Source organism: Aotus nancymaae, unplaced genomic scaffold, assembly GCF_030222135.1.
Source record: "Aotus nancymaae isolate 86718 unplaced genomic scaffold, 86718_ANA_hifiasm-v0.15.2.pri h1tg000161l, whole genome shotgun sequence".
Classification (NCBI taxonomy): Eukaryota; Metazoa; Chordata; class Mammalia; order Primates; family Aotidae; genus Aotus; species Aotus nancymaae.
Window position 1 is genome coordinate 1,656,922 of NW_026988576.1, and position 18,793 is coordinate 1,675,714.

The 18,793-nt window shown below is 40.0% G+C and overlaps 1 protein-coding gene across 1 annotated transcript in view; it reads right to left on the minus strand.

Moving 5' to 3' along the window:
• Positions 1-18,793, minus strand: part of CCDC168 (coiled-coil domain containing 168) — a 43,341-nt gene that overhangs the window by 21,720 nt on the left and 2,828 nt on the right. Inside the window, exon 4 of the mRNA XM_012440923.2 lies at positions 127-12,883. Within this exon, the coding sequence (XP_012296346.2) occupies positions 127-12,883 (12,757 nt within the window). The remainder of the gene's footprint in view (positions 1-126; positions 12,884-18,793) is intronic.

The following is an 18,793-nucleotide window of genomic DNA, read 5'->3' on the forward strand; positions in this document are numbered from 1 at the left end:
TATCTTTACATAAAAACACTTCACGAGGAAACCACTGGATGTTATATGATTTTATTTTTCACAGAATATCACAACAGCCACCAGCTGTCCACTTCAGAGGAGTTTAGCTATGGTAATGTCCCTTACTGTAGTAAGGGACCCCGAGAGCGACTCCAACAACAACTTTTTGGAGGAACTCCATATATTACAAAGACTTGAACTCTTTGCCACTTGGGGAACTCTGAAGTTTCTTTTCCTTAAGATTTCAGGGGGAATAGCCCAGCGAATGGTTTTGGGTATAACCGGCAAGTCTGCTGGTACAGAGGCGAAAAAAAAGGGCCGGTTTTGTCTTCTTTCAGAATAGAAGCTGATATTGTCCAGATGATGTTTTGATGTTGATTTATGTTTGCTTTGGAAACAATCCAATCTTTCTGACTCATAATCATGCACTCTCTTCTTTCTGGCACGTTTCTCTTTACTGTGTGTACAACTGTAACCATGGTCCCCGTGACTGTTGTTCTTCTTAAATAAATCAGATCTGGCCTTCTTTCTTGCTTTTCTTTCTGGGTGCATGTGAGACTTGTCTTGTTTTTTTGCAGGATGCAATTTACTATTTGATTCCGTTAAGGAAGCTGAAGGGTAACTTGTTCTGCTCCTGGTCGTCCATGAAAGTTTCTCTTCACTGAATGATACACCAGGTGACCTAGACTGAATTGCCACAGTATTTAATGAACGATGACACAACCAGTCAGGAGATTTCATTTTGGAAGATGATCTATATTTCCTGGTTTTGTGGGACTTATAAGAAGATGGTGTCATAAATAAGGTTTGCTTTCTATACCCTCTAGTACAATGCGAACCTGAATCTTCACTGTGAAATGATTTCAAATCACTTGTGATTTTGTAGCGATTTTCCAAAGGCATGCCTGTCTGTAATTTAAATAGAATGTTTTGTGATTCCTGATTTAAATAAGAGTTGGCTTCCAGAAACATACATTCCTCACTCTCACTTACTTCAAGACCTGGACATTTGTCCAACTCAGCTGGACTCTCAGTATTTGTCTGAATATCAATAAAATCTTCTGAAATCTGAGTTTCATGTGAATCAGCCGAACCAATAGCATTGCTCTGAGTCCCTAAATCGATAGATTTATGTGTATTTGTTTCTTGAAACCGTACATGATACTGTTTTTTTTTTCCTGGAGTCACATGGAATTCCAAATGTGAGAGAACTTGACTATCTTTCTTCCTCGGGCTGTGCAGATCATGGTCAGAATCACACACGAGGGTTGGCTCTGGGAATTTTCCGATAAGCGATGAGTTTTCATGGGGACTTTGCTTTTTGAAAGAACTATGTTGCTCTAACAGTTCTGTATCAATGGGAAGACTCCCAATTTCTTCACCAGCATCTACTTTTTTACACATTCCAGCTGTGTTTAACTTACTATGTTTGGGAAGTACATTTGGCTTAGGGAATGTACTTCCAACAGGAAGCTCCGGGAGAAAACGAAGGTATTTGTATTGTGAATCAAGATCTATTTGATGGTGAGATTTTTCCTCAAAAGGTAACAAAATTCTGTTTTGTTGTTTTGGTCTTGTGATACCAGGATGAACACAGTTAGACAGAGGTTTCTTTCTCTCCTGAGCACTGGTCATTGCATGAGATTCTCTTACAATTCTGGGAAAGGCTTTCATTTTTATCTCCAGTGTTTTCACAAAAAAGTGCATGAGGAGTTTGGCTTTTTCTTTTGCTGAGTGGTTTTGGAGGGTATGAGGCAATAGTGTCTCCCTAGCAGAAGCCACTGAAGATGTTCCACTTTCCAGCTTATTGATCCTCTGTAGCTTTGTGGTCTCCTCACTGCCGCTTGAAACATCAACAATCCGCGTCTTCATATTGCTGACAGGAGGTGAATTCTTTTGGCATTTGTGTTTTGAGTTAGGTTCTATGGTATCAATCCCTTCTAGAGACATAAAGCTCATTGTTTTATGTCTCGAATAGAACCTCCAACTATTATCGTTTGAAATAGTCCCTTTTGGATCAAAGTTGAACTTGTGTGAAGATTTTTTTGCCATCTCTGGCATCAGATTCAGTTGTATTTCAAATGCATTTGATGCTAAATGATTAGTAAGCTTCTTTTTTTCTTTGGGAGTAAACTGTTCTAAAAGGAGTCTGTGCTGCATTTTGGGATATTTTGCTGTTGACGTTGCATGTGAACCCTCTGGAAAAGGTGCTAACTTCAAGTCATCAGGCTTACAGGCTTGTATGTTATCCAGTTTATCAGAAGAAACTTTATCTTGGATCATATTTTTAACATGGGATTCAGAGATATCTTTGGTTGCATTTGTAGTGTCTGCAGCAATTTTGACTTCATTACTTTTAACTTGAGGTGGTGTGGGCACAGCGCCTGGGAAAGCATTTTGTTGCTGAACCTTTTGTGTGGTCATGTCCCATACTGGTTCACTCTGATCCCTTTGCTTGGGTAACTTTGGATCTTCAAGCATAGATGGACACTCGGTGGGTGTCAGAATGCATTTGGAAATCATTTCTTCTTTCTCGATGATACGCAGGTCTGGCTTTTTAATGACCCTTGAGACATCATTCCCTAGAACAACCCATTCTTTTGTTTGCATCTTTAAATATATTTTATTCATTTCACTTCTGAAGTTTGCTTCTGATTTGACCTTAGGAAGTTTCTGCATTTGTTGTTTGTCCACGACAAAGGGCTGGGGATCTTGTGGAACTGTGTTTGTAAAATTCTGTTTCCCTTTTACAATTGTTAAACTGTCTCTCTTAAAATTTTCACTAGTGTTTGGTGATTTTTCCTGGAATTTAGAACGGCAGATTCGCTTTTCTCTTTCTAGTTTTGTCTTAGAGTCAGGGTGAGGTGAACTCATCATGGAAATAGAAATGCTTCTGATAAATATTCCTGAGATATCTTTACTGAATGAAACCATGTTCTTTAACTTAGCATCATACTCTAATTTCTTTCTATTGCTTGGCGTACGACGCCCTGTGATATTAAGTATCTGTGGAATTGGGTGATTCTGGATTTTTGTGGTTAAAAATTTGGTGCTCAGTTCTCTTTTCAGATCTGTTATTGTTAATCTGCCTTTTCGGTCCTTACATTTGGAAGAAAGAGGAACATAGGCATAAACATCATCCAAGATATTTCTTTGAAACAATTTTTGTAGTTGAATATTTTGTTTTGCATTAGATGCCTCTAGTTCGTTTTTCTGTTTTTGCACGACTAGGCGGCTCTTCTCCCTCTGAGTGATGACCTGAGTCTTCATTTGAGATTCTTCTGCCTTTAGAGATGGAAGACGCAGGTGTGCACTATGGCTTGTGACCCTTCTCACTTTCTCCTTCTCCAGATTGGCAGTCCTGGCCTTGTGCAGCTCTGTTTTATCTTCTTCCAGATGTAAAGCTCTGCTCGTGCCTAGTTTTAATTTCCCTTCTTTCCGATTCACAGCACTACCATGGTCCATTTCTAATTGTTTCTGCTTTAGATTTCTATTGGTGTTTGTGTCTGTTTGATCTTTTTCTTTCAGATCCCCTGATTGAAATGGAAAAGTCCAGGGAGGAAGTAGGGACTTGGGAAGCAGTTTCAGAACACATTCCTCTTGTTCCTTCCTTTGCTGGACACTGATCTTGAAGTTTGAGGTCCACTGTGGCTCTGCCTCTGGGTGAGGCACGTACTGTCCTGCTTGCTTAACAATGTTTTTATCATCGCCTTCAACTGAGTCTGTCTTTGTTGTTTTCTGGATATTGGAGGGTACCTGGAGATTTCGCTGTGGACCAGACGGTCCTGCAATTCCTGGTGTGTCTTTGTCTAGTTTGTTCCCTGAATCCACATAAAGAGGAGGTGCTGATGGTACAGAAAGAAAAGTCCGTTGCAGAATCACACATGCTTCGTCTTTATCTTTGTCTACATTTTTCTTCAGTGTGTTAATATTCAACACTAATTCCTTTGCCATAAGAATATGTGAAATTGGCAAATTCCTTGCATCTTGGCAGGGTATCCTGACCCTCATCTCTATCGTTTTCACTTCATGCCTGTTTTCTTTCTGTGACCTACATGCTTTTCTTTTTCTTCCATCACCACTCCTTGCCTCTGCAACTGCTGTTTTCTCTGGATCTGGTAATGCTGAAGGCATTAGTGGAAGTAAACAGGATGTCTTACCTCCAAGCCTCTCTTCATCTCCTTGCGTAGCTCTCTTCAGTTTAAGCTTAGGTGATAATAAAAGTTTGGAAGTGTACCTCTTTCTTTGAATCATACCTGGTGGTTTATCTTGACGTTCGTCTTCCTTTTGTTCCTGCCGTCTGAAGTTCACATGTAGTTCTGTTCTGTAGAGCATACAGGAACGAGTCAACTTCTTTGACTTCAAAGGTATGTCTGTGCCTCTCGTATCTATTATTATTTCTCTTTCTTCTTTTTGAGGGATATGTTGCTTTTCATTGTTAACATCTTTCGAGTTATCACCAACAATTGACTCTCTATGAACAATCTTCCCCATGTGTGATATTCTCTGCAGAACAGAGCTTTTAAGTCTGAGCGTTTCATTATCTAAGTATGTTTCTTTATCCAATTCCAGCTGAGATAGAGTTGGCAATGAAGTAGATTTGGTCAGAACCACACCTGGTTCACCTTCACATTCCTGTATCTTCTCTTCATGATGTTTGGGGAATATCATGGTGTTTAATATTTGCACTTCATCCTCTTCCTTGTTCTGCGACACATGTTTTTCTTTTGGTAGATGGATTAGAACATCACCAGCAATTGGCCGTATGCCTATGCCTCCCTCAGTATCTGGTGATTCCTGGAGCTTTACTAGGGGAAAAGAGGATCTTGTTAGTGTTGGTATGCTTTCCTCTTGAAACCCAGTACTCATGTTAAAGCGAAGTGTGGAGGATCTAGAAGGACTCCAAGACCACATGACACGTGGCCCACTTTTAACTTTCTGAAACTTTTCCTCCTCTTGTTCTCTAGTTTTCCACTGAAGATCACTTAAACAGTGTGTATGTATGATAGGTAATTTCTTTGCCTTCAAAATCATTTTGTTGGGATCCACTACATGGGTCGTACCTGCTACTTTTCCTCTATCCTTCTCTTCTTTCTGTAGCAGGTGTACTTTTAATTGCTTTACATCATTGGAAAGTTCTCCATGGATTGTTTCTGGACATGTTATTCTCCCTGCATCTGATGATTCCCTGAACCATGACTGTGGGAGAGACACATTTTTTCCTGAAGCTGATGATACAGGAAGCTTCAGTTGTGAAGGAGATAATCCATGGTGAGAGGCAGAAGGCATGAACGGATGAGTTTTTGTCAGAATCACATGAGGACGTCCTGTCCTTTCCTGCTTCTGTCCTGCTCTCTCTTTCATGCCCCACTGTGGCTCCTTTCTCTTGCTCGGAGGACTGTGCTCAGTGATGCTGAACACTTGTGGAGATGCTGATGTCTTTGCCTTGAAGATGGCACCACTGGGGTGTATTACACCGTGCATGGATGCTGTTTGTACTCTGCATTCTTTCTGTGGGAGAAGATGTTTCCCCTTCTTTACAAGGCTCTCTATTGGCTTTGTAGGTGCTGTTTGCGCTGAAGGCAATGATTCCCGGAGCTCAAGATGTGGCATACAGCTTCTTCTTATTCCTTGTTCGCCTTCTTCTTTTATTGAGTCTAACTCAAGGGAAGTTGAAGAAGTGACAAAAGGACAAGTTTCGCTCAGAAGCATGACTGTTTCCACCTCACCTTCCTGTGCCTTTTCCTCTTGTTGACGGATGTTCACTTGCACTTCCTTTGTTTTTAGCGGATGGGAAATGGGTGATTTCTCCGCCTTCATAACTATGTGCTTGGGATGCATCACACTTTTCTCAGGAGTATTTGCCTTATCCTTTTGTATCTGGGCCATATATTTTGTTCTTTTTGAGTCACCTGCAATATCATTCAAAGACGATGTTCTATATTGTAATTTCTCTTTATCTGATGATTCTATGTGCCACGAAGGTGGAGGAAAGGCTCTTGTTACTCCTGGTTTCTCTTTTGTGCCTTCTGTTCCTTTATCTAATTCACAGTGAGGTGGAGATGGTGTTGGCAGAACCTCTTCTAGTTCACTTTTTCTTTCCTGTACTTGTCTCAGTTTTTCTTTTATGTTTGTTGGTACTTCTCCGGTTTTTGAGCCACCACTGCCAGGAATACTGAGTGTATGTGGAAGTGATAATTGCTCTGCCTCAAAAATTGAGGCTTCACGTTCCATTATAGAATCCATACTTACTGTCTTTCCTCTATCCGCTTCTTTCTGTGGCTTGTATTCTTGTAATGTTTTTACATCATTCGAGCTATCCTCCCCAAATGACTTTGTGTGTGCTATTTTCCCTGCATCGAATGATTTCCGGTGCCTTAACTTGGAAGTAGCAGATTTTATTATTCCTTGTAGGTCTTCCCCTCCTTCTATTCTTGTGTTCAATTTATAACGAGTTGGAGAGGACTCGGAAGGCAAACAGAGGAACGGAACTGCTTCCTTTTCGCGCTTGTGCCCGTCCTGTTTCCATCGCTCTATGCCTACTCCATCTGCTTTCTGTTGCTCTTCAACTTCGTGATGCATTTTCACTTGTTCTTTGTCTTCTCTCTCAGCTTTTCCTTGTCCTGCTCCTTTTCCGTCCCCTTTCCCTTGCTCCTGAGCGTCTTGATCCATTTTCTTTGGCTTTTTAGGATTCAATGGTAGGTCCTGTGAAAGTGCCTTCTTTCCTTTTCGACCTTTGGCTTCTGGATGCATTGCGTCTTTCTTAGCTGATATTTTGACTTCATTCTCTTCTTTCTGTTGCGTATAATCTTTCACTTTTTGTACTTCAATTGTGGTATCGCCCTCATTGGCCACTCCATCTGCTTTTTTCCCTGCCTCTGATGATTTCTGGTGTGATAGTTCCGGAAGATAATATCTTGTTATTTCAGTTACATACTCCGCTTTTTCTATTCTTGTATCCAATTGTAAATGAGAAGAAGAAGGTCTAGAAGTGCTGGCGTTCATCAGAAGCACACTCGATTCACCTTTAATATTTTCTATCTTTTTCTCTTGCTCTTTGATATCCAACTGAATTCCCGGTGAAATTGATAATTTCCTTTTCTTCAAAGGTAAATTTTTTTCCATTTTTAGCCTCTTCTGTTCTTTTTTCAATATATGTTCTAGGCTCTTTTTCACACAGTTTGGGATATTATCAGAAATACACTTTTCATATGCTATTTTCTCTATGTCTGATGACTCTTGGAGATTTGGTTGTGAAAAAGAGGATCTCATTTTCATTCCCATGGCTTCCTCTCCTTTTATTGTGTCCGTTTTAGAGTAAGGTAGAGAAGAGATGGAAGCAAAAGGTTTGCTCCAAATCTCAACTTGTTTATCTTCCTGAATCTCTTCCCCTTTTTCTTTGATGTTTAATTCTTGGAACCCTGCAGGCTGCTTCACCGCCAGAGCTATCCTTTTGGAATGCATCATTTTTTCCAAAGCCTTTTCCACTCTGTCTTTGTCGTTCTGCGGTATATGTTTTGCTTTCTCGATACTGCTTCGAATATCACCAACGGGCTGCCCACATTTTTCCACTGTGTCTGATAATTCCTGGAATGTTGAGGATGGAAGACAGAATCTTGTTGTTTCTCTTATGTATACCTCTTTTTTTCTAGGATTCCATTCCAAGTGAGGTGAAGAAAGAATGGAAGCACAGAGTTTATTCTGAACTAGATTACTTTCACCTTCCCACATCATTTTCTCTAGTTTTTTACTGCTCCGCTGTGGTTCTTTTCCATGCAGTAAGTGTTTAAAAGGTGATTTCTTTCCTTTCAAAGCGATACTTATGAGGCCCATTATATCTTTCACATCTACCATATTTTCTCTATCTTCCTTATTTTTCTGTGGCAAACGTTTTGATTTTATTACATTACTTAAACTCTCTCTGTTAAGTGAATCTGCAAATGATACTCTTCTGATGTTTGATGATGCCTGGAGCTTTAGTGGTGGAAGGGAGTCCTTTAGAAGTCCTGATATATCTTTACCTGCTTTTGTTCTTGAATTTGAATTACTATGTGATAGAGATGGTAAAGAAGTACACAAGTTTGTCCGTTTCATGCCTGATTTACCTTTACCTTCTTGCATCTTGCCCTCTTGTTTCATAACATCCAACAGCAAAGGAAATTCCTTTATACTGAATATATGTGACAGTGATGATTTATTTGGCTTCAAAATGATGTTAGGGCTTTTTATTCTTTTCATATCCATTGCTTTTACTCTATCCTTCTTCTCCCCTTGTGATCTATGTTGTTTTGTCCTTTTTACATGATTTGAGATGGCCTCATCAATTGTCTCTTTATTCAATTTGAAGTGAGGTAAAGAAAGAATGAACTCATATATTTTTGCTGCAACCAAATCTGGTTCACTCATTCTATGTTTCACATTGATCATTTTCTCTGTCATGTTCCACTGCATTTCTAGTCTGTTACTTGGGGCACCACGGTCACTGGTAGTGAGTACATGTGAAAATACCGATTTATTCAAATTTGGAGTTCTTCCTTTGTGGTATATCACATCTTTCCTAATAAATTGTTTCATGCTATCCTTCTGTCCCTTACTTTCTGGCAAAATAGGCATGGATACAGAAAGAGGATGTAATATTACAGGCAAACGTACTTCTTTTTGTACCTTTTGATTTGCCTTATGTGATTCTGTTTTCTTCCCAAATCTCAACTTGGGTGAGCTGTTATTCGATGTTAAATCAAAGACCTGTACCCCGTCTGATGATTTCATTCCTTTTGGAAATAAGAGACTTGGATATTTCATAGTTTTATGATATGATCCCAAAGGCAGCATTGTATCTTGTTTTTTCGTCTGCCTTGGAGTAATCCAGGGCACAATCCCTTCTAGTCCATCCTTAGTTACAGCACTTATTTGATCTTCAGAAAACAAGTCTAGTCTTGGAGTCTGGCCTGATACATTACCTCCTTCTGATATTGCTTCCTTTTCCTGAGGCATTAAATGTTGCAGGAGATAGTCCATTTTCTGTCTATTTGATTTTAATGTAATATTAGTTAATTTTGATTGCTCTCTTCCCCAAAGATTTTCATTGAAACTTTCAGAGATGCTAACATTTTCTTTCCTTGTTTTCTCTGTCTGTTTTAAATGAAGAGGGTCCTTATTGGGGAAAGATACAGAATCCAGAATACTTTCAGGAACATAATCTGGATTCACCTGCCCTTTCTGCACTGTAGGCACTTTGTGCTGAACCTCTGGATTTGTACAAAAACATTTCTGTCCTTTAGAACCTACTAGGATATCAGTTTCCTTTAATCCTTCTCCTCTCAATACACGTGTAATATTTTTTCTGTTAATGTACAAATCTTCTTCCTCAGCTATCTTTCCTGTGTTTTCCAAATGAAGAGGTTCCATAATGGGGCAGGCCATTGACTCCAGGTTTGTCATAGAAATATCTTCTTGTTTCAGATCCTCCCTCTGACCTGAACGGAATATTACATGTTGCACGTGTTGTAGAATTACTTTTAACAATGCCTCCTGTTTTCTTTCTTCTTGCTCTTCATCTTGAAGACAGGTTTCTTTAATGTTATCTGAAGTAATACTGTCTTCGTTTGGAGATGTATCTTGCTTTACTCGAGTATAACTGAGTCTTTTTTCTCCAAGTGTGTCTTTTTCCATCTCTACCTTGCCATACGTGTTAATGTCAGGTGTCATAGTCAGGAAAGCATATGTTTTATCTGCCCCCTTTTTGCCTTGATGCACTTCTTTCATTTTGGTTGTCAAGTTACAGCTCAGTTCTTTTCTACGGTTTTGACCAGCACTAGTCTTGATATTGAACATATTTGAAATTGATGGCTTCTTTGCCTTCATAATTCCACATTTGGGATTCACTAAAGTTTTCACGTCTGAAAATTGTTTTAGGTTTCTCTTTCTTTTAGCTGTAGATAAAGCAGACATGCAGGAATCAAAAATCACTGTCTCTTTCTTTTCACTACCACCCGCCTGTTCCTTCTGATGGCTAGAATCAGATGAGATACCACCTTCTCTTGCATAAAATATGATTTCATCAACCTTTGCTTCCCCAGACTTTAGAGGGGAAAACCTAACATAACTCTCTCCTTTTCCAAATTGAAATCGATCTAGTGTAGGACCTGAAGTAGACTCCAAAATAGTTTGTTGTACCTGGATATTTGCATTTCCTGGTTGGTTCCATTTCTCATCTGATTTAACAAGCTCATGAGCCCTCTGATGTGCTTTGAGTATTAAGCCATGGCTATTCTCCGGAGCCTGTAAAGTTTTGGGAGGTGGAATCTTCGGACCCACATGGACTATTATGTCATTTTCAGTTGTGTTGGCTTTTTGTAGTTCTTCAGCTTCCAAAGGACCCATTTGGAGACTAGTCTTTAAAGTAGTTTGTTTAAAATCTGTTTGGTGCGGCAAACTTTGTCCATTAACACGTTGCTCCAGTGTTAAATAATTCAGCGCTGGGTGTGATTCGAGATGGATTTCCTTCATTTGACAGGCGTCAGACCCCAGGTGCTGGCTAAGCTGTGGCGCTGCTTCTAACGAAGCTTTTTGTTCCTCTTCCTCTCTGTCTTGCGATTTTTCCTCTCTGTCATGGGATACACTACTCTTAGCAAAGACATCAGTGTATGTCTTATCTGCTGGTTCTTCTTGCTTTAATTGAGACACAGGGCGACAGAACTCTCTCTGCAATCTGCTATGTATTGGAGAGCAAAGGGCATCTAGATATTCAGGCACCAATCCTTTAGCTTGGTTTATCTTTTTAAACTTAAAGTCTAACTCCGATTTCTTTCTGTGGCTTGTGACACTGACTGTCTCTGAGATTGATGGCTTCACATCCTCTGTATTTACGCATTTGGACTTCACTGTACTTGTCGGGAGTGCAAATGTTACCCTCTTTTGCATCACTTTAGAAGAAGACAAAACAGGTGTGCAGCAATTGAAACTCTCTGGTGAAGTTGCTGGCAAATCATTTGACATTTCTGTCTTTTTTCTTGCAAAACAGCAACCCATTTCTCTTGTATCACTTCCATCACTTGGAACATCACTTTCTCTTGTTTGGTTTAAAAGGTCTCCAATCGGTGATTTTCCTGATATTGGAGGAGGCATCTCTGAATCTGCAGTGCATTTGCAGTCTGTTTGTGTTGTTTGACTGCTCTTCACATTCTCAAGATGTGATGATTCCATTATGGGAGAGACAACAGACTCCATAATAGTTTCTGTGAATGGGATTGGCTGATGCCTTTCTTTCTCTGTTTTAATCTCCTTCGCTAGATGTGCATCAAGTCCAAAGGTCCAGCTATCATGCAGGACTACTTTTGGTAGAGTTTCTTTGATGCATTTTACTTCATCTTGCAATTTAGCTTCAAGTGTGTTCCGGGATTCATTTCCCTTATTAATGAAAGCTGGACACTTCTTTTCTTCCCTTCCAATTTGGGATTCCTCTTGGACTACCTTGATGTGACTGTGATTCTCTGCATTTAATCTGCTGTGCCTTCTAGTATTAGGCAAAATAGACATGTGAGGGTTAATAACATTCAGAAGCACACCTGCCACAATTTTATCTTGCAGTATCTGTTTAATTATGATTTCAAAATTGCCTCCCATTTTTTTCCTGTGGTTTAGAGTACCACATATATTGATGTAAGGCATCAGTGAGATTGCCGGCTTCTTTACTTTCATAATTACACATTTGACGCTGAGTACATTTTTTTTTCCCGATAATTTTTTTTTAATTTTCTGCCCTTTAATGGTAGATGAAAGAGGCACTGAGCTAGATACAGAATCTTGGTTTAATTCTGATGAAACAATTTGTTGCTGGCCTTGTGGTCTTACACTCCTTAGGTGTGGAATATCTTCAGCAACTAAATTTGGATTCAGAGTTAAAACTAGAAATCCAGCATCCTTAAAAATAGTATCTTGCTTCTTAGTTGAATATTTAATCTTGTTTGAATTTATCAACCAAACAGAATGTTGGTCCTCACCTAAGTGTTCAGCAGACTCCAGGCTCTTGACTGAATATTGTCCCTCAACGACTGGTGGAACTTCAACACAATGTTGGTTCCTTTCCAAATCTTGGGACTGAAGTGAGTCTTGTGCGCTGCTAGAAAATGGCTTCCTCATCACATTTCGAGGCTGGGCAAAGTCGCTGGCCTTAATATCAGGCTGGCTGTTGATTGATTCTTGGTTATAATTTATATATTGGGCTTGACTAGTAAATTGGACGTCATAAAGACCTTGATTTTGAATAGTATTTTGTCCTGGAAAAGAATCCTGTGCTTGGACAGAAATAACCATTCCAACAGAAGGTTGATTCTGATTCAAGGACTCTTGAGATCTTGAGCACTGATAAGTAGTTTTACTCTCTGACTTAGCTTTTGGTTTTGAAGGAATGTGATTTCTCACATTTTCTTCCAGAAGTCTAACTTGATCTCTAGAAAGAAATAAATGGGCAGGAGGGCAAGGTGCCACATCTAGGTCTTCATTTGCTACAGTGAGTCTAGAAGCTGAAAAGCTAAGATCAGAATAAAATTCTGAATTTGTTTTTTTGTTGGTTTTCATCATTGAAAATAAATCCTTGGAGGAAAATTGTATTGTTTCATATTCATTGTATTGTTTCATATTCATCGGATGTTCTGTATGGCTTAGACCCATTTCCTCTACTTCTGAATGAAACAATGACAAAGATGAGCTGATTCCATTTGAAGATGGCATGTAACCTTCACCAGAGTGACTTACTTGATCTTCACTTTCACTAGTACCTGACACTATTACTTCACGTGATAAAATTCTACCTTCAAAGTTACATTCCTTTTTTTCAGATATAAGTAATGAAGTAATTCTTCTTTCTGAAAAGGTACCAACTCTGAAATATAAGAAAACAATGTGCAAATGAATACTAGGATATATTTCATATAAGAATTACCTTCCAGATTCAAGAAAATGCCATATAGTATATGCAAACAGATTAGTATAGAGATAAATTGGAAAACCATTATCCACATTACAAAACAATTCATTACCTAGTTCTTTTTACTTAATAAACTAATCAACTGAAAGAGTACAGTAAATCAATTATATATCTCAGAGAATATACCTCAGCATCTCTAAAAGTCTATTTTTGACAGGAGTGGGTCAAAGTTGCTGGATTAGGATTATATTATTTCACTAGGAATACCTTTTCTGTTCTCTACATGAAAGTTTTCACAAAATGAAAATATTCTTATGGAAATGTAACAGAAGAATGCCAATAATATAAACTAGCTGTCTATAGATAAATCCAGATTATCTTAACAGTTTTTTGGGATCAACAGAAAAGCCTACATTTTAGGGAAACATGTCTCAGTACAACTTTGGGCTGGAGTCATGATCATGGATGATGTGAACTTGCCAACATCCATGCACCTCAAATGATTAATCTCAGTCTAAGTCCAACAGCATCAGCATCATCTGGTGTGATGGTTAATTTTATTTGTCAATTTGGCTGGGCAATGATGCCCAGATATAAGATCAAACATTATTCTGGATGTTTCTCTGAGGTGTTTTGGATAAGATTAACATTTATATCAGTGAACTATGAGAAAAGCAGATTGTTCTTCCTAATGTGGTGGGCATGACCCAATTAGTTGACGGCCTGGATAGAACAAAAGACTGACACCTCAACCCCCTGACATACTCCAACAAGAGGAAATTCTGCCAGCAGACAGCCTTTTGACTTAAACTGCAGATTTTAGACTTGCTAGTCACCATAATTGCTTGAGACAATTCTTTAAAATAAATGTCTTACTCTCTCTATGTATGTATGTGTGTGTATATATATATATATACACATATTCTACTGGTTCCGTTTCTCTGGAGAACCCTGACAAGATGCCTGGAAACTTCTTTGAAGTGTATATTCTTTGGTCCCATCCAAGCCCTGTGGAATCTGAAGTTTTGGAAGTGGGGTCCAGAAATCTGAGCTTTAATAAGCTCTCCAGCTGATTCTGATATATGATGAATTTTGATAGTCACTGTTTGATGGATCAGCAAGCCTAAAATCAAAAACTGAAATGCATATAAACTAGGTCAGATAATTCTAGTAGCTATTTGTTTAGGGAGCACAGATTACCTCATACTTTACTGTAAGTGTGACTTTACTTTTAAATAACTCAGTCAAACTAGTGAAGGCAGTATATGAAATCCATCATGATCTACCCAACTGTGAAAATTATTTGTGCTAAATGATTACTTAGAGAACTGAGAAATAAAAATGAAATGCTAAGTCCCACAGTTGACTGAATGGACCTCCACTTGGCCAAGGGGACCCCAAAGAAACCTTGAAAAATGAATTCCTGACCATGATGGGATGGGAGGTCGAACAGGCCTTATTCTGCCACCTCCCTCCCTCAATAGCATTAGGCTTTGTTTCCTAAAGGTAAACAGAACAGCCCTTTGGAAAGCCTTGCTCCAGCCTTGATATCAACCAAGGATCTGATGCTGCCTCTCACTTTCACTTTCAACAAAACCACCAGCTAGCATTCCTTCCTGATCAGAGACCCCAACTGCAAAGTGGTTCTGGCCAGTCTAGGGAGGATGTGCAGTGGGGCTTTTCATGCCCCCTCCTTCACCTTTTGATGTCACAGGGCCAAAAACTCCACCCTCAGACAATGCCAAAGCTGCCATTTTTTGAACATGAGTTTCATGGAGAGAAATGAAGCTCAGTTGCTCATGTGGACATTTCTCCTCTCATAAATATTCATGACTCTTCTTTCTCCTATGGACTAGGAGTATTATCCACCTCATTCAGCATGATTTCCTGTCTTATTCTTCATGCCCTCCAATAGCCTGTGCCTGGCTTCTGACAGGAGGCTATGCTTCCCAGTCTGTCAGAAAGGATACCCTGCAGGCTGCAACCCTTTATGAACACCACCATTCTTTCCAAATGTAGGAACACCATCATTCTTCAGTTGATACAATGAAATCTCATTAATCTGGATTGGGATAATTAAAATTTGGGGTATTTTAGGCCACATCAATGATTATGTTTTTTCACAGATAACACAAAAATATTCGGTAAGTATTTAAAATATGTTAGTTTTCAAGTTCTCTCAATTTTTAGAGTACTTATTAACCTCTAATATATAGGCTATTTAATGGGCTGAATTGTGTTTCTCTAAAATTCATGTGTGGAAGTTCTAACCCCAGTACCTCAGAATGTGACCATATTTGTAGATGTGGCCTTTAAATAGATTATTAAAGTTAAATGAGGTTATATGGGTGGGCCTTAATCCATATTTGGAGATAAAGCCATCAAAAGGTGATTAAGTTAACTGATGTGTTTATTTAGAGTCGGGCTCTAATCCAATATGAGTAGTGCCCTTGTAAGAAGAGGAAATTTGGACACAGAGACACCAAGGACATGCACATATAGAGAAAAGAGCACGTGATGCACACGTATGTTTATTGCAGCACTATGTACAATAGCAAAGACTTGGAACCAATGCAAATGCCCATCAATGATAGACTGGGTAAAGAAAATGTGGCACATATACACCATGGAATACTATGCAGCCATAAAAAATGAGTTCATGCCCTTTGCAGGGACATGGATGAAGCTGGAAGTCATCATTCTCAGCAAACTAACACAGGAACTGAAAACCAAACACTCCATGTTCTCACTCATAAGTGGGAATTGAAAAATGAGAACACATGGACACAGGGAGGGGAACATCACACACTGGGGCCTGTTGGGAGGTGGGGGCGAGGGGAGGGAGAGCCTTAGGCCAAATACCTAATGCATTCAGGGCTTCACATCTAGATGATGGGTTGATAGGTACAGCAAACCACCATGGCACATGTATACCTCTGTAACAGACCTGCACATTCTGCACATGTATCCCAGAACTTAAAGTAAAAGAAAAAAAAGAAGAGAAAAGAGCATGTGAGGACACAGCAAGAGAGTGGCCACCTGCAAGTCAAGGAGAGACACCTCAGGAGAAACCAAGCCTTTCAGCCTCCAGAACCATGAGAAAACACATTTCTGTTTTTTAATGCCACCTAATTTGTGGTACTTTGTTATGGCAGCCCCGGCAATCTAATACAGGCTGTATACACATCTTCGTTATCTACCCATTACTTACAGTGTGTGATCTTTGGTAGTAAGGTCTGTTCTTCAACATGATGTCTACTCTCCCACACCTATTCTACCTCAGATTATTAGGCTCAGCAGAACATAGCAATCCCATTTCTAAGTGATTAGTTTAGGAATGGGCATGATCTAATCCTAACATAAGAAAACGCTGAAGCAGGCCGGGTGGGGTGGCTCACGCCTGTAATCCCAGGACTTTGGGAGGCCAAAGCAAGTGGATCACTTGATGTCAGGAGTTTGAAACCAGCCTAGCCAACATGGCGAAACCCCAACTCTACTAAAAATACAAAAATTAGCCAGGCATGGTGGCGTGCACCTGTAGTCCCAGCTCAGGCAGTCCTATAGTCCCAGCTCCAGAGGCAGAGGCTGAGGCAGGAGAGTCACTTGAACCCAGGAGGTGGAGGTTGCAGTGAGCTGAGGTTGTGCCATTGCACTCCAGCCTGGGCAGCAGAATGAGACTCCATCTCAAAAAAAAAAAAAAAAAATCCCTGAAGCAAACCATTTCGCAAAATCTAAAATTTCAATGTAAGATCAGCAGTTTGCCTTGCTCAATGAGACTACGCCTGGTCCGCACAGTCCTCTCTAGTTTCTCATGTCACCTCCTGACATATAATTTATTTATTATGTTGTCGTTTATTGTCTGACCCTCTCTCACCCTCACACAATGTTTTGTTTACTGCTGAGTCTCAACGGCCTGCAGCAATGCTTGACACAGAGTAGGCAATCAGCAAGTATTTGCCAAATGGCCATCTCCACCTCCAGGCTTCTGATTACTAACAACAAACTGACCCAACTCTTTCCTCAATTTCAATGAGAAGGAAAAAATCCCTCATATACAAACCACTCATAGACATGGCTGATTTTAGTGAAGACTTAGAGGCAGAAGCAGGATAGAGTTGATTACAGCCATGCAAAGGGCTCCCATTTAAACGTTAGGTATGTCTCCCCATTTGTGAAATGTCCTTTGGTCTCTCCTGACCAAGGAATCTTAACTGGCTTTTGAGATTTAAAAAAAAAAAACAAAAAACTACCCAGTCTCCTAGGAAAAGAGGGACAGTTCTAGAGCCATGGTAACCAGTACCAGAACTGGTTGCCAATCAGTCAATGGCAAGCCTGTAGTCACAGTAACAAATAAACACCAAGTCTGCTTTGAAACTGTTTATGATAACTCCCTTCAGGAAATGCACTTCTGAAACCAACCAGTCAGGGACAAGTTTAAGCTTCGAAAGTCAGGTCGTTGCTGGCAGACTCTCACTAAAGCATGCACCTATGGGTAAGGCCAACCCTAAAACAAACCATTCCCCCAAATCTGATAGAAGGCCAGCCATTTGCTTTGCTTACTGAGACTATGCTTGGCCAGCTCGGCTCCCCGGATTTCAGATACTGAGTGGTGGTTTCATCCTTTATGCCACTCAGTCCTAAGCCTCACGCCACTACACTTGCACCTCCCTCTGTTCTGCTCCCTTCTTCCCCTCAGCTACCCCTTTCTCCTTTGTCCCATTTCACAAGCAAGATAAAATCCATCTCTAATGTAGTAAACTTTAGCTATTCTGATGCTTAGGTTTTGGCCAATATAGTCTTCTATTTCAAAATCATGTATTTAGATGTTGCCCCACTATTTACAATAGCAAAGACATGGAACCAACCCAAATGTCCATCAATGATAGACTGGATAAAGAAACTGTGGTACACACACACCATGGAATACTATGCAACTATAAAGAGGAATGAGTTCATGTCCTTTGCAGGGACATGGATGAAGCTGGAAGCCATTATCCTCAGCAAACTAACAAAGGAACAGAAAACCAAACACCACATGTTCTCACTCATAGGTGGGAGCTGAACAATGAAAACACATGGACACAGGGAGGGGACATCACACACCAGGGCCTGTTGGGGGGTGCTGGATGAGGGGACGGAATTTAGACGCTAGGTCAATAGGTGCAGCAAACCACCACGGCACACATACACCTATGTAACACACCTACATGTTCTGCACAGGTATCCTGGTTTTTTTTTTTAGAATCAATTTTTTTAAAATTAAATGCAATAACATTATTTGAAGGTGTCAATGGTAGAAAAACAAAAGATGCTGTTCCAAAAATAGTTCTTTTCCCCCCAAAAACTTCATATTATTTCTTTTTTCTCTCTCTCTCCCTCTCTCTCTCTCTCTCTCCCTTTTTGAGCCAGAGGAGTCTTGCTCTGTCACCCAGGCTGGAGTGCAATGGCAGGATCTCGTCTCACTGCAACCTCCACCTCCCGGGTTCAAACCATTCTCAGCCTCCTGAGTAGCTGTGATTACAGGCGCATGCCACCACACCTGGCTAATTTTTGTATTTTTAGTAGAGATGGGGTTTCAGCATGTTGGCCAGGCTGGTCTTAAACTCCTGACCTCAAGTGATCTGCCCACCTCAGCCTCGAAAAGTGCTGGGATTACAGGCGTTAGCCACCGTGTCACACATAGTATTTCAACTAATCTTCATGATATTCCTAAGAAGTAATTATTCTAATCCTTAGTTTGAAAATTAAAAAAAAGGAGGTATAGTGAGTTTAAGTCATTAGCCCAAGGCCATGCCATCATTAAGAGGCAGAACTACAGGGCCAGGCGCGGTGGCTCACACTTGTAATCCCAGCATTCTGGGAGGC